Consider the following 22,596-nt stretch of genomic DNA (forward strand, 5'->3'; position numbering starts at 1 on the left):
TGAGAAAATATGTGATGATCAAGCCTGGAAATGAATGCAGTTATAGTATATGCACATGGCATCATTCAGCAAATAAATCATTTTAAGGGTCTAACCTTAAGTTAAGTTTAGGACACTTCTAAGTTACAACCTTCTAAGTCATGGGCCTTTTAAGTCATGGGCCTTTGAGCTTAATTGTGGATTTCATTTGAAGCATGGCAGGAAAAAAAGAAACAAACAAACAAACAAACAAAAACAACAAAAGAGTAGGAGGGGGAGAAGAGTGCTGCCAGGGAAAATGCATTAGAATGTAGGAACTGTCCTTGCATCCTACACGTGGCAATGAAAATGGTGTGAGAAAGGTATTGATAGTCTAATTTCATATGCCTAATTTATGTTACTGAACTTTCTTACAAATAAGAAGGATTCTTGATGCATGGTTTTGAGGTTTGCTGCCTTCTGATGCAGGAAACACAGAAAGAGCATCACAGAACGGATAAAGCAGATGAACCCTATATGGGCTTGAGTTGCTGTTCACAGTAATTGTACTGGGAACAATAACAAATTGTGAGTAAAAAAACATACTTCGGGGTACGTTAAAGTGATGGTGTACTGTGATTCCTAATGCTTTGTAAGTATAAGCCACATATGTCACTGGGATATTAAAAAGCATGTTGGAAGTGTAGGAGGTAATTTGTTTGGCTTTGTCCCTGTTATCTGCTGGACAGCTGTGGGCTTGAAAACTGTGACACTTGAGAGACTGTATTTTGTTCAAGTGGGAGGAAAGCAATGGTTCTTCAGCAATGAGTTTTAATTTGTGTAAAACAACCTACTTAGAAATTTATAGCAACACAAATTAGTTCCCTCCTCTTAAAAAGGAAATAAGAATCAGAACTTACTTTCTGATGAAGCTGTGATAATGTTCTCAGGCATTTCTGAAAGCAAAAAACAAGACAGGGAAATGAAACAGCAACTTGGTATTTTGCTTTGCAGTTGTGTACTCTGCACCACACACTGAAGTCTCGACAAACCTCTCCTTCAGCTTGATGGTGGAAGAGGGAACAAAATCCAGCAAAAGGGCACAATGTTCTGGGAGAGGAGGAATGAAGTGTTGGTCTCCCACAACTGACAGAGTGGTTCTATGTTTCAGACCTCTGGCATTCAAATAAATAGATCAAGAGAAGAAATAGTTTGCAAATGATTGATTACATCACTTATTCATGGTATTGTATTTGTGAATATACCATTTGATCCCAGTTACTCAGGGATCTCTTCTGCTCTTCTCACATCCAAGGAAAACCTGTATCATGTGATTTGGGGAAATACTGTGTCTGCTATCACATTACAACCATAAATTTTGACGTTGCTCCCTTTGCTACAACATTTCCTGTGTCAATAAACAAGGTATTAAAGTCCATTAACTTACCAGGAGAGGAACTAGTAACAGAATAATTTTATAACTCAGCTACCTGGGGTCAATAAGACACTAAGGCCACACAGACCATTTTCTATCTGCAGAGCAATGTTGAGGAGAGCAAATGTAGCTTGATGTAATCTAGACTTGGCATCCCAACTGCCTAAATTAATAGGAATGTCTTGCTTGCCCTTAAATCCTCAAGAGCACTTAAAGGTATTGTGATCTTTCCAGCTCTTGAACTTCTTGGGTACAAAACTATACTTTATCTATCTGTTGCAAGATCATTCTGAATAAGAGCCTTGAATTATTTTGTCCTCTTTGCTGTTGTGTGGCATTGCCAACTATGAATACGTGATTATTTGTATCCTGTCTAGTCCTTACAACATATAACCAGTCTGTCTTTGCTTCAACTAATATTTTTAAATAATCAAATAGTTCACTAATAGCCATTTGGTGTCAGCAGCTTTGCTTTTCTCTTCCAGATACTCCTTTTATTTCTTTATTTTATTCTTTCCCCAGTACCGAGAAGAAGGTTAGAAGCATAAAGACTGTGGTAAGTACCAGCACAACTGATCTTGTGCTATTCCTATGACACTAGACAAACTTGTTGGGAGGAGCCATCATGCAGCATGACTGAACTTTCCTGTACATGGAATCCATTTGTTTAAAAGGATATATATATTTTTTTGGTAACAAAGAGGCCTCACCTTCAACAATAACCTTTATTTCGTTGCTCTCGCTGAGAAAGTTGCCCGTTGCTGCTTGACAGCGATACATCCCGCTATCATTCTGGTGAATGGCGAAAAACTTCAGAATAAAAACGGTGGAATTCCATTCTGCTTTGCTGTCATCCAGCGGCACACATCCATGCACCTCTATCTTGCACCACTGGATGAAGGGCCTTTCCTTGCAGTAACGGACTGGACAGTATATGATCAAGGAATTACCAATATTAGTGATGTATTCAGAGTTTCTTTGTACTTGAATTTCTACCGGACAATCACTGTTATCAAATCCTAGAAAAGGAAAAAAAGTGAGAAAAATCATAGTGGTGGTGGGGTCTGTTATATACTCTCCATGACACTAATCAGTTTCTTTTCTCTCTCTGTATGCAAGACTTCTCTTGTCCACTTTCAGATCTTATCTCTGTATGGGACGCTCATAGCAGATAAATCAGGACTTACTGGTTCCTTCACTTTTATGAAGATTGTTAAAATCCACTTTCTCCCTCCAATATAAATATCAGTCTATATCTCAGTCAAGTCTGAAACTGAAGTTTGGAGAGAAAATATGTAACATATACCTAGAAGTTTTCCTGTCATCCTTCTCACTGATCTTTTCTGTTACTTTTAGATTTATTTCATGTTATTGTTTACTTCACATTTCTTGATACTTTGCAAAAGTAAAGGCTTTTGTTTTGTAGTGATATGTCATAATTGAAATAATGAAAATAATTATATTTATAAATATATCCTATCTCTGTTTCTTCACTTTTGTAAAGGTTTGTTAAACTCAGTGTTCAAACTCTGGTATGTCACCTTTACTCTGGGTCTTAGTATTGAAAGTCTGGACCTTTTATTAAAGATTTATGTTTCTTGTGGTGCTTGATTTCTTTGGATAAGTAGAAATAATAAAACCTATGTGATATCCAAGAGCTCCCTATCCTCAGAGTCCTTGTGCACTGAAGAGAGTGGTTGCTAGCACCTCTGGAGCAAGAAATGGTAGGTGTATCTGTATCTTCCAGTTGGTAGAGAGGAGTGGAAAAAAACAGTAAAGATTTTTAAGAAAAGTTTTGTAGGTATTAAAAATTAAGAGATTAAAAATCTTTGCTCAGATGACCTCCAGTTTGTGAGCCCTTTTGTTACAAATCTCAGACTATTCAATACCAGAAATAAATTCTAGAGCACTCAATAATAGTGAGTTTTGAGCAGAAATGCATGAATAGCGTTCACAGTAGGATAGCTAGCACTTTGCTGCTGTTGGTCAGCATTTAGCAAATGCTGTGCATCCAAGGGCATTCACTTGCAACAGGGAACTTATGCCCATGAACTCATGAACATTGTTTGTGTGGATAGTTGGAAAGCAAAATGTCTTATCCATGTTACCTCTTTCCCTAAAGTGTTCAATTTTTTTCCCAAATATCTATGCCAACATTTGCCACAATTTTGTTCCTTCATCAGCTGGTCGTGATCATTCACCGTGCTAGTGTAACTACAACATAACCACATTTGCTAAAATTACGTTTCTGAAGCAAAATTTCCTGCCACCTAGTGGATCTGAGTCCAATGCTCTTGCTTTCTTCACAAGGCCACCTGAGTACCATGTCACCGAGCTTTGGGAAAACAATGTGGGAGATCTTCAATTGTACTTGTTGCTGATTGAAGTCGTATTGCTGCCTGCCCGTGATTTCTAGGCAAGAGTCCTCCCATATCACTGACCAGCAGAGGCTCATTCAGGTGGAAGGTTACGTGATATTGCTCTGTACACACCTGTAGATTTTTATCCTTCATTTCCATCTGCTGATGCAGGTGAAAGAGTTTGGCACCCTTCTGTCCATTAAACCCAGTAAATAAAGCCTCCTATTCTTCCAGGGTCTTATTTGGTCTTGCATTTTCTCTAGTTTGTACTTTTTTACCCCCTCCTCAGTGTAGCTGTACAGTTGGGAGAAGAGATTTAACTTACTAAAGTTTGATTTAATTTTTTAATTATCATTTGTGAATCCCTTGCAAGCAGCCTGTGGATGGTAGGTAAACACAATTACTTGATTTAGAGTTTGTTGTTGTTGTTCTTAGTAGTGGTTTTGCTTTTTTTTTTTTTCTCCTGTCAGTCAAACAGGATCCTTTTGAACTTGCTAACCAGGAGTTATACAAGCTACTGATTGCTTTTAAGTACATATTTGTACAGCATCCTCAGGACCTATAAAAAGACCTTTCTTTTAGAGGTGTAAAATGTTTGGGCTTTAGGTTGCCTTCAAGTAATTTTTTTCTTTTCTTCCAATGACAAAACAATGATTGGAACATGAAAAATGCTTCTAATTGCCTTTTTTTTTGTTGTTGTTGTTTTGTTGTTGTTGTTTTTTGGCTAGAAACAAACCTAGATGACCAAATAAGGACTTATTCAGGCTTTAGGAAATTGTCAGCTAGAATTATTTTGAAGTTTAATAATACAAAAATTGAGATATGTTTTTTATTACTTTTTTTTTTTTTTTTTAATATGTAATATCTTTAACAACCAAGTGTGTGAATTCAGAAAGAACACACAACATAATCTCTTGTTAAACTTTCTCATCTCCCAAGCCAAATCCCACATAGCAAAAAAAAACTTCAAGTGGATAGCTTTGTGCAGAATAAAATATTTAAGACAAATTTTAAATTATGTTTCACAGATTGCTGGAAGGAACATTCAACAGTATTAGGTCTCGGTGAAGATTTTGGATTTAAAGAACAATATACACCATAATCTCTGAGGCAAAAAGAGACGTATATTTCTTAAAAGGAAAAAAAATCAATAGCTGATAAGGAGATAGAACCTCCTGCGTTCGGTTTATTGATTGTCATTTGAAGGAAACACTCAATAAACCTTACTTATTGAATGATCGCAAACATGGCTTGGAATACTTTTCCCCTTATAGTGTATCTTAATTTTTTTCTGTCCAGCTGTGGCTTATGAGTAGTCAATGTTAGAGACATTATCTGCCAATTATATTGTATATGTGCAAGCACATTGCAAAATATATTGAATTATGCTTCATCAAATGCTGTTACGAGTAGAAACGTGAAACCAGCTACAAGGTTTTTTACCAAGCCGGAAGTTTTCAGTGTTTTGTAAATATATGTATATGGGTGTTCATGGCAAATATTTGAATGGGCAGTTTTCAAGAGGATAAAAGAACCTGCACATGAAAGATTTATATATCACCATCAAATTTACAGTACATGGTGAGATTCAGTTTGACCAAAAGTAAATTTTATTTTAGGTCACTTGATCGTGTTCCTGGATAGGCTGCGGCAAGCCAAACTCTACTGAACCTAGGATTAATTTTACAGGTAAGAAAAATTTTCTGTGCACTGCTAGGTTAAGGATTTCAGGAGAAAGCATGTACTCTATAACTTGTACAATAATGAAATACTCGTGACAATAACTTTATTATTAAAAACATTTAAATTTTTTTCCTCATTATCCTTATGCTCTAGAGAAAGCATAGTCATTATATGATCCATTAAGCAAAGAGAATGGGAGACAGCTTTCTACTTACCTAAATCAAACCATTAGGAGAAAAAAATAAATATATAGCTAAAAATTGAGCTTTCTAATCTTTGTATTCTAAAAAGTGTCATTCACACCTTGTCATCTAAGAACTCCAGTAAACTAAGACTTACTGATAGAAATTTCAGAGATGTCTAGTTTTAAAGGATTTATCTTTATTTTGTTTCCTCTGCTTTTTTGAAGAGGACTAAGGGATGAGGTAAAATGTCATATGCATGATTTCCCAAGGCAGATAATGGCTAAGTGTAAAATGTCAATCATTCATGAGAAATAAATGGCTACAGTTAGGCTCGAATCTGACTTTGTGGTCTATCTATGACCACAGCAAAGCACTAGCAACAATTACACCTCAGGTCCAACTCTCTGGGAAGATTCTAATTCCTATCAGATTATAGCAAAAAAAAAAAACTACAGCAGAAAGTGCATTGATTTGTAGGGGTTTTCAGCTTTAATATGAAGATCTTCATAACTTCATTACTTTTAGCAAATTTGCTTTAGAATTTAACCAAGTAGGAAATAGGGTGTGAGGAGGAATCATGGAAAAATATACTCCCTCCTTGAATTTAGAAAAGGTGTGCTAAAGAAGAGAAACACTACAGAAGGCTTTGAAAGCCTTCCAAAGAATGATTTAAAAATATTTTAGAAAATAATACATTGTGATATATGTAAAATGACTAAGAATGTTATTTAGCTAACAGAATTTTAATTTTGATCCTTTTCAGTTATTTTGCCCCGTGTCTTAAAAATACGCCCTGTATTTTTTTATTATTTTTATTTATTTTTTAACAATTCCTTGATGAAAGCTATTTAACTGCAGAAAACAGACCGTTATATTTTAAGGACTGAAACTTGAGGATGTAGAACTTTGACTTAGCTGAATGTTAGGATGTGCAGACTGTGCTGCAGAGAGGGCCAATAGGTAAAGGTGGTGTTTGTGGAACTGTCTGCCACTAGTGGACACGTGCACGTATGTAGTTATTGGCTGGGGCTTCTTGGGATGACAGGAGACTTGCTGGGTTTTATTTCTGTCATTATAAAATGCTGCGTAGACTTCATATATCCTGTCTAGACTACAACAACCACTTTCAGTGAAACTGGGTGGGAACAACCTATCTTGTCATCTTTCAGAAGAGGCAGTGTTTATCTGGACTAAAATTACTGGGTGTGGGAGGAAGGGAAGGTCCATCTGTTTGTAAATTATCAAAACTTGTTTAGTTCTCCTTCCCTAATATAACAAAGATTGGCTTGGCATTAACTTGGTATATGAAATCTGCCACTGTCTACTTGGTTTCTGTTAGGGGTTCAGGAAACTTCAGGTAGATTTGCAACAAGCAAAGCTTAAATAACTTGGCTTTAACTTTCAGTTTACTTTTTAAAAGCAATAGAAGTCAAAAAAGGTTGGAAACTTGTGGCTAAAACGTAAACACAGAACACTGATTTAAATATATATATATATATTTATAGGGAGAGACTGGCTTGCAGTTTTTTTTCTCTGTAATATAAATACAATTCTGATATTTGTAGTAACATAAGACTGCAGAAGGAATTAGTATTGCTCTCAGAGGACCTCAAATCATTTTGATGTAGATCAGAGAGTAAAACGTAGAATAGATTCTACGTAAATGGTATTCTGTTTTAAAATCTGTATCTTGGATCCTGGCAGATGAATATGGGAGTTCACCCATTATAATAATAAACTGAACGGGACAATGCAGAGAAGTGACTGTGAGGAGCTGATAGCACAGGCGGGCATACTGAAGTGAAAAGAAACAGTGGTTAACTTTTACAAGATGAGAAGGCTTCGACTGAGGTAGGAAGGAGATGACAAGCACTGGATGCAACACCTTCAAAAGGACGTTAGTTTAGTCGCTTGAAAATGAACTGTAAAGCAATTCAGTACTGTCCCTGAGCTCAGACCACACTCTGATTTAAGAAACAGCTGCATCTAACTGACCTAGTAATTTGTGTCTTTTAAGCCAAATATTTGGGTTTCCCTTCCCAGGCAGATGCTCCAGATGCTCATTTAACCTTTCCTGCAAGTATTTATGATGTATTTTATTCATGAAAATGCTATAGGTTTGCACAGTCAGTCATGCATGGCAACTAAGCTTCACAAAGCTTGTTCAATTTGTTTATGTAATTTTAGCAGTGCCTTATAACGGGTGTTATTTTGGTATCTGTATTGTTTGATACACCCAAAATGTACCAAGAGCAGCTGAGTGCGTCCATGCCATCATACATCATATGTATATGGCTCCCTTTCTTTCAATAGTAATATTTATGTCTCCTGTATGAGAATAGCATGGAAGAACTTGAACCAAAATAACCTCTGCAATAAAAATAAAACTGGGAGTAAATCAGACACAGTGTATTCCTCACATCAGTCTGAAGTAGGAAAACCTCTCCATTTAAAAACTATGCAGGTTCAAATTTGAAATTGAGATCAAAATTAAGACTGAGTTAAGCTAAACAATCAATGGTATGCTTAGTTATCTGGTAAGGATAATTTGTGAACCGGGTCCAGTTTAGAGCTAGTTGAAATCCTGGATTTCAAGCAAATATTTGAACTCAGTGGCCTCTCTTTCAGGCAGAGCCTCTGGCCACAAAACAAGATGCATTCAGTCCTCAAGTACGAGAGTTCTGGTCTACCCAGGTACCTAATATTTCAATTGTTGACATAGCAATAAAATAAGATAGAGATTATCTCCAAGGTACGTTACGCATTGCTTTGGTTTCTGTTTTTTCCCCCTCGATGTTGAGTAACTACAAATATGTTAAATTAAAAGACCTCATCTTACCGTGAACTTGATAGTTCCTTTGAGCCAGCATTACTAGAAGGATGTATAGTAAGATATTTTTTATCAGTGTGACTGGAGACTTCATTCTCTGGGCATGGTAGATGAGAGGTTCCTGTAGGTTTAAAAAATGCAGTTCAGATGGCCTCTTGCATCCTGTTAGCTTTGAGCTGATTCCCTTTTCTAGCTCTTCTGTCAAGACTGCAGAAGAAAGGGGTGGGGAAGCAATATAGTATGCAAAGATGTGATGGGTTACGCTGTAGGTTTTTTGTGGCTGAAATGTGAACTGCTTGATTATTTCACAACATGTCAGAAGTGATCTGCAATTCGAGGCAAAGCGTCTTACATTGTATGTGGACCCAGAGAAGGGTGAAACAAATAGAGCCAGTGATGTTCATTTTTAAAAGATGCTCTGCATCTGAGACTTCGATTTTACAAGCGGCAGTGTACCAGAGGTAGAGTATGCACAATAGTATACTAAACTTGTTCAGTCTTTGTGTATTACCCTAAGTCAATCTTAGTTTGATAAAAGTTTATCAAATTAGGAAGCTGAGATGTTAGACGTGAGAACCAGATGTCTGAATGGTCTTAATTTGTATAAATTTATGATAGCCTGCACTATGAGAGATTGAGTCAACTATTTCCAAGCCCATGCTCATGATGTTAAAACCAAGTAATGGGGGTTTGGATTTTGTGTGCTCTTTTTTCAACACTTGACACTTTTCCCTTTAAATATTTATAAAACATCTGAAACTTCTCAACAATTTTACCTAATGTGGATGTTCTTCATAAAGTTAGAAGCAAACAAAGGTTGAACAGGAATGTAACATACAGCAATTGGAATGCTTCATGAATTTGTGTGTCATCCTTGTGCAGGGGCCATGCTAATCTTCTCTGTATCATTCCAGTTTTAGTATATGTGTGAGCACCACTTCTGCTTATAATGCAAGTACAACCACAAATAGAAACTGGGGAAGAAAATACTGCAGTTATAAAATCTTATGTTGACATAGATATTTGTTAGAACATTATATATATATGTGTGATATTTTTGAGGAAATAATTTCCAAAATTTCCCAGTTAGAAGGATCTGTTCCCATCCATGATGTTCATGAGAGTCATACTGATGTTTGTGAGGAAATAGCCTTACAAATATTGCAAACCAGTGTAACTAAAAAATATTTATGAAAGAAAACTGGAGTGTAACTCCACCCACACACCAGGATTCCACCAAAGACAAAATACTAATAACACAGATTGCAGTTCTGAATAGTGAAGACATCTAGTGGCTGAATCCATAGGCAGCTTAGACAGCAAAATTGGTCATTAAGGGATGTGCTTCTGTCAGCGTAATTTCTGGTTCTGTTAATGCTGAGTTAGGCCAAGTTTATGCCAGAAATGTCATATCAGTATTTGATGCTTTATCTCTGCTTTCTTGTTAGAAAGATGAACTTTTAATCAGGGAGCAAAGCAATCAGGTAAAATAATCACTCAAAAATAGGCAAATAATGCTTAAATTTCAAGTTTGTTCCTCCTGTTTTGATGAGAACCAGGAAAGACTTTGAGGGATGGGAAAGGGACTCATTACTATGGTCCAGATCCTTATCTTGTTAAAAAGTCCTAGGGCATTTCTAATGTTCTTTAACCCTTGTAAACTTTTTGGAATTTTAATCCTAGCTTTAGATAACTAGTGCTTGTGGTTTGAACCCTATTTACATTGTTAAAGGTTTGAGGGGTTTCCTCAACTTCCTGCAAAAAGTGAAAGGGTAATGTGAAGGGAAGATCAGCAACTGGTTTGGGCTGAAACTTTCGCTACTTACTCAAGTTTTTCAAAAAGGCAAAGGTTTGTCTGTTCTCTAGGGGGTTTTGAGATTAGATTTCTATATGGATAATTCCTTGGTAATGTCGAAGTGTTCAGAAATGTGAGATGTGTGCTGTCATAGAATATCCCATGTTGGAAGGGACCCACAAGAATCATCAAGTCCAACTCCTGGGTCCCCCAAGGACCACCCAAAAATCAGACCACGTGTCTGAGTGTATTGCCCAAACCTTGCAGGAGAAGTGAACATGGTCTCAGTTGCAGGAAGAAGCACGTGTTTCCTGTATCATATGTAGGTGGTTTATGATAATTCTTCATTTTGTGCTATTAATAGTAAACATCTTAGGCACTCATCTATGTTTTTGGAGCCCTTTTCTTAAAAAGAATTTGGCAAATGTGACAACTATTATCACTGTTGACATTTCATTATTTCTTTTATTTCGTTTCTGTTGAACAGTAGGGGGTTTGCTAGTTTGTTGTTGAGATTCTGCCTAAAGATAGCAAAGAACTTGATTTTTACCATATTTATTGTTAAGACTTTCTTACCCCCTTGGGACATTCCTGGAAGCTTTTTTAATTTTTATTTTTTATTTTTATGGCAATAAATTGGAAATGATATTTAAAAAAAATATGTTTAAATGTCAATTTATATCCTAATTAAAAAAAAAAAAAAAAAGTCCCTGAATTTGAGGCACTAAAATACCAAGTTCTGCTTTAAACATATTTCAGAGATTTTGTTGTATATAAAACACTTAACTAAGTAAATACAAAATAACTTCAACTTAAACATAAAAATATAAAATAGATAAATATACTATAGATATAAAAATATAAGGTAACTATTTACAAAAGAAGGGAAGGACAGTCCTAATCTGACACGGTAACAAGGAGAGGGAGGAGCCTGTGTGTTTAATTCAAGATGAGATCATTTGAAGATGGCTGAAGAAGATGTCACTAGATGGCACTGACTTCCACTGTGTGCGGGAACTTTGCTATATGCAAATCAGACCTCAGCTGAATCCTAGCAGATACCACATCTGTCAAGAAGGAAGATAGTTCAATGCAATACAAATGCAGCAATTGGCACAGTTGTGTGTGTGCTGAACACTGTTGTCAGAAGGGTTTCCAAGAACACAGAGTCAAGTTTGGACAGTCTTAAACATCTGAGGATTGCTATTAATAGAAACTTTATTCACCTGATTCAGTCCACTTGGTTGTGTGTGTTTCTCCTTTATTGTACATAACTGGGGGGGAAATACCTATGTAATGCTCCTTCTGTTCCACCTCACTTTTCCTTCTGACAAGACAGTTTGTGTTCTGGGTTAGTTTTCTCCCTTCTTCGAGGTAGTTAGGCATTGGCCTCTGATCATATACATGGCATTTAGATTGTGGCCTCCAGTAAGTTTGCTGAAAATTACCTTCATAACACTATGTGAAGAAGCTTTAGTATCTTCAAGAAACAGAATAATTTAGTCTTTCAGCAAACTTTCTCCATCCAGCTACTTGCTTGCTGCTAATGATCCCTCAGCTTGCAGTGCGTGTCCCTGCGGCCTGTTCCCATCTCATATTACTGTAACTCACTGCTAAACAAGGGATCGGTTAATACTTTTCTTTACCAGCTTGTCCCTTTATCACAGATGCAGATCCTCTGCATCTCCCTGCTCTTCCTGAGCAATTTCAGTTTAAGCAGATGAGCCAGGCTTTGATAAATTGGCACGTGTGTATCTTGGGTCAGGTTCTAAAGTGCAGGCTGAGCAAGGGCCTGAAGGCTCTTTGCAAGGGGTGCCAGGTGTTCCCTCCATACAGTGAAGGTTAAGAAACTGCTCAAGGTTTTTTTTTGTATGTAAAATGCGTCACTAAGAGTATGGTGAGCATGGGTATTCCAGCTATTGGATGCATTTTAAGGTACTGACAGGTTTCAGAAATAAGGGGAGAGAATAAGCAATTTAAGGCTAAATATTACAGAATTAAAGTAAGGTGGTCTCATTTACTGTAGTAAAATCTAATACTAAATATGGGAGCTATTTTGTACACTGAAGGACAGATTTTTTAAAAAATAGGCAAACCAATATATAAAGGAACCCTAACAGCCTATAAAGGTCCCAATTACTTTTCTTCTCCAGCTTCGAACAAAAATGCTGAATGACAGTCTCTCTCCCCTACATTGCTATAAGATACTTTATTGGTTAACTGAAATAAATTAAAAAAATATCCTTATTTTTCTCAGGAACATAGTGGTTCTTATGGAAGGGAAAGATCAGATACAGAAAGTATCCACTGAGTGATGGTAGGAACTTCCTAATGGATGTGTGCTCTTTCTTATTTAGTGCATGGAGCACATGATAATGCATGAGCACTGGTCGTTTCACTGCACTTAAGTAATCCTCTGATCTTACATCCTGTCCCCACCTGTGCACTACTGAGCTGGAGAAGACACATAGAGCAAGTACCGCCATACATCTAAATTAGGAATTTAAATTGCTTGGGTTGTTTGTCTCAGCTGGTGACAGGCTTTATAGACCAACTGAAACCAGTAATCTTCCTTATGGCCTCCTCCAGCTCTAGCTGAGATCTTCTAACAAGATGGATGCTCTTTTGCAAGACTAAATCTTCATTTTTTTTTTTTCTGTTTTCTGAAACTTAAAGTGAGCATGGAGTTGGAACACTCAAAAGCTCATCTCAAAGGTAGAACAGACTGAAATGGATATTCAGTAATTGCTTATAATTTTTATTTTATACTTAATTTTCTATTTTGTACTTAATACAATTCTACTTTGTACTTCATCTATAACACTTAGGATTGGTCTTGAGGCTGCCCTCTGACAAGCCTGAGTGACAGCTGCAGAAGCTCTCTATCCCGTCTCAGAGTCCGTACCTTGTGCTTATGAGATGTGCTACCATCTGCTTTTGAATACGAAAGTAGTGTCCTTACCACTGGAAGACCCATAAATTCCAAACCCCTTGTAGACAGAGAGAAGTTGTGGGATAGGCAGAAAAAAATTCTTACCTGACTTAAGCAGAACTTCCACAGACCATCTATCCTCCAGTCTCTGCTGTCCAGCCTATGTAAATGGCAAATGCCCAACCTAATTAAGAGTATAAATGTGGCCTGAAAGCAGTTATCGTATATGTAGCCCTACTGCATCTTGGATACGAGTTGAACCATGTGATTCACCTGGGAAAGTAAAATGTCATTGCTAACTCAACCTTGATAAATTCTTACAAACTTTAAATGCATACTTCACCTGATTCTGAGCAGCAGCTTCCACACACGTTGTTACTGATGCATTGATTCAGCAACTATACGTAACCTTCTTTCAACGAGGAATTACCCATGCAAGAAAACTTTACAAAAGTGTATGTTTACTTCTCTTGTGCTTTTCCATGTGGTGTAAGAGTAATAAAAAGTAACCTGATCTAAAAGGGCTGACACCTGAACGTGAGTGAGAATGGGAAAATAATGATTACTCATGAGTCAAGGGGCTGCAAGTTTCTCACTGATCTATCATGAGATGTCAAGCCAATCAAGAATTCAGGAAAAGGAACCTGAAAACAATCAAATCCCAACTTGATTATTTTGACAGGCTGAAGAGTTTTTGCTCAATTTTTTTTTTTTTTTTTTTTTTTTGAAGTCTGTAAGGGAGTCAGAGATCAAACGCTGACCGTTCTGCGGGTAGTTAGGAGAGACCTGATTTTTCCAATCTGCAGAAGCCCTTCCTGAAAAGATCTGAAGCATTAGGCAGCTACAGGACCCTATACCTACGGATGGCTTACTGTAATTTCAAAATGTATAGCAATTATTTCACTCAGCATTCACTTGCAACCGGAGATGTGATTAGAGAATTTCTGTCACAAGGAAAAGTCACATACGTGACTGGCAACAGGGATTCGGTATGTTCAGTCCTGAAACATACTTCAGTGTGATTGTATAGATGCATCAACAGTCAACCTGCATCAAAATAGAGCAATACTATTTTAAGCTAAAACAATGGCATGGGCGCATCTTCCCTTTGCAGTCTGACCAATCATTTCCACTGCCTTGCGTTACTGTTGTATTTGAACTGCCACAATTTCTTTATCTACTTTCCTGTTGAAATAAGAGATCATGCATAAGTTCTATGAAAAAGGAATTCCTTTATTTTTTAAAAAAGGACCATTTTTCCATTACCAAATGAAAACTTTACAAAGTAAAGTATTTCTCTTCCAATAGTATTTTAATATAAAAACTTAAATCACTTTCTCTGGTCTTTCTGCTCTAACAGGAAGCCCGGTTGCACTGCAGGAAACTGAACCCAGATAGTTTCAGCCCCACTGCAGTACCTGACCATAAGTTCATCACTTTTTTCAGTAAAACCAGTTCTGCGGCCCCTTACCAGAAGCAAAACATCCTTAACATCAAAGCAAAAATACACCATCTTCATTAGCCCAGAAGAGACTAAACTCTAATAGCATTATTACAATGGTAAGTTTTGTTAAAAAAAATTTATTTTGAAAGTTAGACACAACCTTAAAATTGTACAAAGACAACAAGCACTCAAATTACACAAAAAATTAGCAGTGAATACAATGCGAACACGATAACAGTGAGTTTTGCCTCTCTTTATATGCAAATATAAATAGAGTTAATCCTTGCCAAACTTCCAGTTTTTTTTTTTTTTTTTTTTTTTTTTTCCTCTCTCTCCTGAAAACCAGCTCATTATTCTGCAAAACCTAGCAGGGAGCATTTCACTGTTCAGTTCAACAGAATTGTTAAAAGGGGCTCTGACTAAAAATAGTCCTTCTATCAATGAGAATATCCCATACTTTGTAGAACCAAGTTCCTCTCTCAATTGAAAAACAGCTTTCCCTTTCATTACGTCCAATGTGTCACCTCCTATAAGGACCTGCCAAATTACAGGCTTCAAAATGTTTAAAAATACTAGAACTCACATTTTTTTCAAGAACACGCAAGCTGAAACTAACATGGTGCATACACATAAGTAGTCACAAGACAGAGAATGTTCCTTTTGTCTAGTATTTTACTCTTTGAAAGTATTGTTCTGAGAAAAGCACTTCAGTCATTTTAGCTGTGAGTTGGCTAAACTAATGTAAGTGCATGGTCAGAGTAGTTTTTGTTGTTGTTGTTGTTTAAATTACACTTAGTCTCAAATATATTAATAAAACCACCCGAAAAAAAAAAAGTATCCCTTATAGCCTGTCCCTTTCAAATGCACGTATGACAAAAAGTAGAAGCTGCTAACATCCTCCCTTTACTTCTGAGAGTATCCTTTATAGGAAATAAATGGAAAAATAACACAATGTTCTTGCAGAAAAAAGCAAAACCCCATAGAGCCTTTTAAACAACGTAACCACAGCCTCTGTGGTAGGAATTTGTTATTACTTAGTTTTAGACATACCAGAAAACCTCGGCTGTAAATCTTCCCTAAGATCAATACTAATTAAATCAAGGTTATGCTTTATCCAACTACAGCCACAACTGCAAAATTATGGTATGAACTTGACTATTTGTAGGACTCAGTTCCAAGACTGAGTGGAACCATTTTTACTTTAAAAGAAAACAACTGGAACTGTCTTGTTCGTGATTTGGGCTATGGCCATGAATATAAACTCACTTATTATTCTTTCTAGCTTACCTGGAAGTACTTTATTTTTCATCGTTTTACCTCATTATTAATATATGTTGCATATAATTTGGTATCTTGATTTTCACGAAGCTTTAAAAATGTGTTTTTTTTATTTAACACAAATATTCCCCTAGTAAGACATCACTGTCCTACAAACTGCTGTGCATTGCAATTCATTCAGTTCCATTCAAAATCCTGATGATTTACTTCCAAGCTGTTATAAGCTGGTAGCCCATGGCTACAGTGGTAAGATTCCTCACCAGGCTCATACTCTCTGCAGTAATTCTGCAATTAAAAAATACATTCTGCAATTAAAAATACATTGAAACTAGAATAATTTCTCAAAATACTTACAGAATTGTATTCTGTATACAGAACCTAAATTTACAAGCTATTTTGTAAGTTGGGAGTAAGCTTTTGATAAACTAGGTGGTCAAATATAGCTCTGCCTTATTGAGGATGACTGATTTTATCTTTTTATCACAAGCTGTCAATACCACTACCTTTTGTTTTCAATTTATTTATTTTTAATGTCATGGGAGGAGTATAGGTAATGTTATCATTAGGTTTTTCACAATATCTGTCAGTTTGCAGGTCCAAGGAAAAACATACATTCAATTCTGCCCGAAATGGTTATGGGGCGTAGCCTGGGAAGTCCCATGTTAGCAAAGACTGAGCTAACTAGCTCAAATCTGTATCTTTTAATCACGCCATTCTTCTCTCAACGCTTTTGTTTAGTGGAAGCCTGTTTTCTCTACACTTGTTTCCTGTTTGCTTCAATTGTAAGACAGCATTCATAAGGTGAAAAGATTAAAGCAATGATATCATTTTACTGTAATGAGACAGCAGCTGTAAAAGAACACTTTAAATTATTGTCATGACAGAAAAGGCCATTGGCAGTGTACCTTTCACTTGGCTTAAGAAAATTTATAAAACAGTTCTAGCCCAAGGCAGTTCATGATCTTAAGCAAAACTCTAGCTTGTGCAATAGCAGATGATATTTGGGAAGGCATATTTTAATATCTAGGATTATAGGAAAAAAAAATCACTACTGTTATTTGCTTGAAATTCTAAACCAGCAACCAATATCATTGACAGGATTGCTGTGACCGCATCAAGTCCCACTACCTTCAACAGGGACCAAAAGTGCAGTGGGGTACCTGAGTACCTGCGTGGCGGTACACGTGGATAGGCAGCCTTCTGCTTTTTACTTTTATCGGTTTGTTCAAACTCTTCACAAAGCAGGAGGCCTGATTATAATGTAACGCCATCTGCAGTTCTTCAGGAGCTAATTGCATAAAACCCAGCTGTTACTAAGCATTATAAGTCTCTTTTAATCCAGCAAAGGAGACTCTGCTCTAGAAACAGCCAGGGAAACAAAATGAGCAGGTTATTTTGTCTCTTCTAGCAAATACTTAGTATTGCTGTAAATATCCTGAATAAAAGAAATAAGGAGAAACAGATGCTGTGAAACTCTACCGGGGAAGGGAAGCTGACCAGAACTACTGGCTCCACTTGCGGGAGTTAAAAGCATGCTTACACTGATATATGCACTGAGTGGAGGATTTCTATGCTACTTAGAAGATGCTTGGCACCTCCCTGAATCCACAGAGTTTAAAGAAAATCTAGGACAGGCAGAAGTTGGTCATAATCCAGCACTTTGCACAGTGCTCCCTCCTTCCACTCAAAAACTTCATAGAGTACTTACGTGGAGTGGACTATTTGGCATAATAATTTGGAATAGCTTAGTAATAGCTTACTAGATTTGGGAAAGAGTATTATTGAAATTCTTCAATTTACAATTTTACTTTTTGCCAGTTCAATAGCTGTGATCTTGGCACAGTGTAAGAAATATAGCCCAGATGTACAATTCCAGTATAGTGTCGAAGTATACATGTGTTCCTATTTGCTCGTACAGCTATTGGATAGCCTTCCTTTGTGGTAACTATTCTGAAAACCATTTTAATAATTTTTACCTCTTTTGACTGAGGTCAAGGCCAGAGAAGTAGAGTACCTTCAGGGAGAGCTGGAGGAGCCTCTTCTCCTGTGCGCCTTACAAAGCTTAGTCAACTCCACTGTTTAGTGCCTCTCCCACCCCCATTTTAGGTTCAGCATTTTTTGTCCTGCTGGTAAGAAAAAGGCATTTTTCCCCTCTACTAAGATCTTGGTCCAGTGTGACATTAATTTGCCAGCAGCTGCTCTGTAAACCACTCTCAGTTACTGGTTTGTCCATTCAACTTTCAAAGATTGGCACTGGAACTGAAGGGAACGTGTTGAACAGAGAGAAGGAAATACTGATTTAAAAGAGCAGGCATGGTAAACCTTCAAAACTCCTGGCTTTATGAGAAGAGTGGAGTTCAAAGTCAGTACATGAGAATGGCTATACAAGCTAGATAACAAACACATCCGCAGTTCCATCAATTAGGGTAAGAATATTCTAGAAGAAAAACGTTTTCTGTTTTAGAATATAAGCCAACTTGATTAGGAATTTGCAAAAATCCTCCCCCAACAGATCAGTTATATTTTAACTAACCATTCTTATAGCTTCTTGCATTTCAAATGCGCAGCACTTCTTGGTCACTCACGGACAGGATACTGGACAAAGCAATCCACTGACATGATTAACAATTCCTACTGCGTCCTCTTTCTTGCATGCTAAGATGCATGGTTTAGGTAAGTGAGGTCCTCCATCCAAGTGCCTTTTTCTCAGCATCAGTTACAGCTGGGCTGAACGTAGACAGGATGTATGCCAGGCACCTTCCCTACATTCAACACGAGTTCTACGTCAGCGTAGCTCTGAAGCCTACTGCAGGGTTAGCAACAGTCAGTGGCATACTGCTCAGGTCACAAATAGATTGTCATTTCTACAATAATACAAAATAGCTTGTAAAACCAATATGTAACACTGTATATATGCATGAATATAAAAATAAACCACACCATCAATATGTAAAACTTCACAACGATGATGAAAACAGTCTTCTTCTCAACGATCTTCGGTGTTGATGAGTTGGTTCTCATTGTCATACCCGTCAGGCAGGTACGCTTTCCTTAGCTGGTCTGACTTAGGTATCGAACTACCATTCTTGACGTAGCGAGACAGGAAGGCTCGCACAGAAGGATGATCGGCCTTCTCGAGCGGAATATTCGCTTCCAGGCACATTTTCACGAAGTCCTGGATGACGCTGGTTTTCTCTGTTTGGGCAGTACTGTTGCACTGAAGGGAGGCCGTCAGAGTCCTTTGCTTCTTCCTGACGTTCTGTTCTTCAAACTCTGCCTTCCGCTTTGTGTGCGTTTTTGACTTGAGGTGGTCGTTGATTGCAGACTTGCGAACGTGATTCAGAACCACGTTGCAGGAAGTACAGAAGAGTTTTCCTCCATCCTCATGAAGCTCGCTGCCAAACTCAGTTACACGATCCTGAGGAGTTACATACAGAGCAGTCTTTGAGCGGTTACGTGATGGAGCAGACTTCACTCCAAATCGTTCCATTGCTGCCTTCAGTAAGCTCTACCCAAAAAGCTGAAAATAATAAAATAAAATGCTGTTAAAGCATGCTGATGGCTTCAATCAAATAGTACTAAGTGCAGTCTAGTCGATATCCAGCATAGTGCTCATTGTCGTCTAAAAGCCAATTGCATGTAAGACATTTGTGAAACTATCATGGAACAGTTCTACATCTTCAAATAACTTTGGAGAGGTAAGTTTGTCATGGGTCAGTGTAAAATATTTTTTAGTTTCTACAGCTACAGAGCTCAATGGAATCCTTAAACTTCATCTGTTCATCACTGAGCCATACAAATTTCATTGCTTTTTCATCAAGGTGGTTTTATCCTTTATTATTTGAGAGAAAATACCCTAACTTAGAGTCAAAGACTAGCTTAGAGGCCTCTAACTTTGAGGCCTAACTTTGAGTCAAAAGTGAATCTTCTTGTCATTGCAACCAGATTGCAAAGGAACTGCAACAAAAGCAGTCTACTGTGAACAGAAACTTGCATACGCACGTTTCAATTACAAAGCAAAACTTTTTTTTTCCCAAAGAAGACAACTTCTCTAGGAAGGGTAACTTACACATAGACAAGACAGCTGGACTGTTTTGAACGTCACTCTAAATTATGTTATTATCAAAGCAAGCAATAATCTAGCTTAATGTACTAAAATCAGCCAGGACCTATTTCTTTTCTTTCTTGTTGGAAAATGTAGGAGCCAGTATAAATCTCATCCAGGATAATTTTTTTTTTTTCAAAGTAAAGCTCTGTTCATTTTTTTAAAAAAATAAGAATAATAATAGACTTAATTATCTACCCACTTTCTATTAAAAAAAAAAAAGTTTCTTAAATATTCCATGGCAAATATTTTGAGGAAACATACCAGGATGCCCAACATTTATTTATCGGTATGAATGACTTCAAGGAATTTACTATTACCTGTGTTGATTACAAGAACGAATGAACATCTGAACGCCTCTAGACATACTTTTCTCTGCATTTACTTTGTTACACACAGTTTGCTGTTGCAAGATTTTAAAAATCTGCCTTTAAAAGACCAAACTTGCTGACTAACTTAAAGTTGAGCTTGTCCACCTTTAAGGACTGAATAGTTTTTGCTGTCCAGAAGACCATTTACTTTCTCTGTTAATAGGGTAAACAAATAGAGAATACAGTCTTCAAGACAACAAGGACACAAAATGCTCTACTAAGCGATGACAATCTTTTGAAAACGGGAGCCAAAGATCTTGCTTTTAGGTATTTTCTTAATTATTTTTTTGAAGTAATTTGCTACTTTCCAGAACTATCAGCCTTGAATGATACTGCACAACTAATGTGACAGATAAAGATAACTTCTCTCATTCTTTTGGATCTATCCACACAACTTTCATAGGCAACTTGGTTTCCTGAAATCAATGTTTCAACGAGTCTTACTCCAAAATAAAGTTGCCGCTCAGGAGTTTGACATGTCAGAACAAATGGTCTACGAAACTCGGTGTCTGCAGTTACACTACATCAAAATTAACAGCGGCAGTTCTGTGAACAGTGCAAATGGTGAAAAAGGGGATGATTTTCCCAGTCTGAAGGTTTGGCGTGGATTGTTTAGTGCCTGAACTACGACGGGGGGAAGGCGTGCATGCAGACAGGGCGCCAGGACGGCCGCCCCACCGATCCTCGGGTTGGCTTTCAACCGAGCCGAGGCTCTCAGCAGCAGCAGCAGCCCCGCAGGAAGCCGCGGACCCCGGTTCCCCCGACACCACTCACGCTGGCGACGGCAGCATGCGGCGACCTGCTGACGGGCGCGCTCCAGGTGCGGAGGCGGAGGGCGGGCCGGGGCTGCGGGCTGTCAAACGGCGCCGGCCGCTCCGCTGCACCGCGGGCAGCTCCGCGGGGAGACGGGGGCAGCTCCTTATCGCCGCGCCTATACACACACACACGTACATTTGTATTTATACACCAGAAATACACACCCAGCGCCTCCATTCCGCGCTCGCCCGGCCCCTGCCTCCCCGTTACCCCTGAGCGGGGACCTCGCCCCCCACCGCCCCGTCCGCCATTTCCTGCCCCCCTCCCCCCCCCCGTCCGTCCGTTACCCGCCGTTAGCGGCCGTTACCGCCGCGGCCTGCCCGCCGCCGCGCAGGCAGCCGGCCCTACCCAGGCTGGCGGCCGCGGTAGGCGGGCCCTAGCAACCCGCCTAGCGACCGCCGCCGGAGAGGGCGGGGCGAGGAGGGAGGCCGACGCTGATTGGTCGGCTGCTGCGGGGCGGTGGGGAGACGGGCGGCTCGCCGCTCCAATAGCGGGCGGGAGAGACGGAGGCGGGGCGGTGGGTGGGCGAGGCCGGACGTGAGCTCGCGGCGGGGGGCGGCCCTTCCGTCGGGGCAGGGAGGGGGCCGCTGGGTACGCGCAGGGCGGCGGGGGCAGCATGGCGGAAGACGAGAGCGACCAGGAGGCGGAGCGCCTCAGCGAGGAGCTGGAGGCCCTGGTGCCGCCGGGCCCGCCGCCGCTGCTGGGCAGCCAGGCCTACTGCCGCCGCTTCTGCCAGGTGGGCGGCAGCGCTCGCCTGGGGGATCCCGGGGCGGTGGGAGCCGGCCCGGTCCGGCCCCGGGCTGTGGGGAGGGGAAGGGCAGCCTCGGGTGGGGGTGGGGGGGTGGGGAGGCGCTGGGTGCTGGGCCCCGGGGTGCGGGGGAGGGGCCTGCGGGGTGGGGGAGGGCAAGGGGTTGGGGGGGGGGGGGGGCGCCGTGCCCAGGTCCGCCCCGGGCGGTGGGACACGTGGGGGAGGGCCTCGGGGCCGCTCCCGGTAGTGAGGGCTCGGTATCCTCGGGGTGCTTCCCCCTCTCTCCCCCGGCAAGCAGTGTTTTTTCGTGCCCGGCCGCCCCGTGCGGAGTGCCAACAGGTTGCCGCTCGTGGTTGCTGTCGCCGGCAGGTGATGGCTGCAAGGGGGCTGGCACCCGGTCTGTCCCGGCCGCGGTGCTTGCCCATCTCCGAAGCACGGCCTGGACGATGCTGGATGGAAGCGCGTCGTTTCAGCAACTTCTTGGCTGCTTATCTCACCACCACGCTCGTTTTCTTCCATTTCAGTAAAGGAGTTTGTCCATTATTATCTTCTGTTCTTAACCCTTAGTGGAACACTTAGTTGACACGTTATTTATTGCAGTTTGTGTCTGAAACTGTCTCAGCATACTGCTCAGTAAGTCTCCAGGTTGCTTTTTG

The 22,596-nt window shown here is 39.5% G+C and overlaps 3 protein-coding genes and 1 pseudogene across 4 annotated transcripts in view; 1 reads left to right on the forward strand and 3 right to left on the reverse strand.

Annotated features, from left to right (window-relative positions):
- Positions 1-867: 867 nt before the first annotated feature.
- On the reverse strand, positions 868-8,569 carry BTLA (B and T lymphocyte associated). The gene is made up of 3 exons (XM_035332633.1): positions 8,461-8,569; positions 2,104-2,412; positions 868-914 (listed from the first exon to the last, which is right to left on the reverse strand). The coding sequence occupies exons 1-3, from the start codon at positions 8,543-8,545 to the stop codon at positions 868-870; spliced, it is 441 nt and encodes a 146-aa protein (XP_035188524.1). The 5' UTR covers positions 8,546-8,569.
- Positions 8,570-9,288: 719 nt separating this feature from the next.
- LOC118160987 lies at positions 9,289-9,389 on the reverse strand (annotated as a pseudogene).
- Positions 9,390-14,743: 5,354 nt separating this feature from the next.
- Positions 14,744-21,568, reverse strand: CGGBP1 (CGG triplet repeat binding protein 1). Of its 2 annotated transcripts, none has more exons than XM_035315175.1 (2): positions 21,480-21,568; positions 14,744-19,420 (listed from the first exon to the last, which is right to left on the reverse strand). In XM_035315175.1, the coding sequence occupies exon 2, from the start codon at positions 19,388-19,390 to the stop codon at positions 18,887-18,889; it is 504 nt and encodes a 167-aa protein (XP_035171066.1). In that variant the 5' UTR covers positions 19,391-19,420; positions 21,480-21,568; the 3' UTR covers positions 14,744-18,886. The 2 variants fall into 2 exon arrangements, with proteins under 2 accessions (XP_035171066.1, XP_035171065.1); XM_035315174.1 differs by lacking the exon at positions 21,480-21,568 and adding an exon at positions 20,821-20,892.
- A 181-nt stretch (positions 21,569-21,749) lies between these two features.
- The window catches only part of ZNF654 (zinc finger protein 654), a 36,016-nt gene continuing 35,169 nt past the window's right edge, over positions 21,750-22,596 (forward strand). The window contains exon 1 of the mRNA XM_035315171.1: positions 21,750-21,928. Within this exon, the coding sequence (XP_035171062.1) occupies positions 21,809-21,928 (120 nt within the window). The 5' untranslated portion in view covers positions 21,750-21,808. The remainder of the gene's footprint in view (positions 21,929-22,596) is intronic.

Source organism: Oxyura jamaicensis, chromosome 1 (genome assembly GCF_011077185.1).
Source record: "Oxyura jamaicensis isolate SHBP4307 breed ruddy duck chromosome 1, BPBGC_Ojam_1.0, whole genome shotgun sequence".
Classification (NCBI taxonomy): domain Eukaryota; kingdom Metazoa; phylum Chordata; class Aves; order Anseriformes; family Anatidae; genus Oxyura; species Oxyura jamaicensis.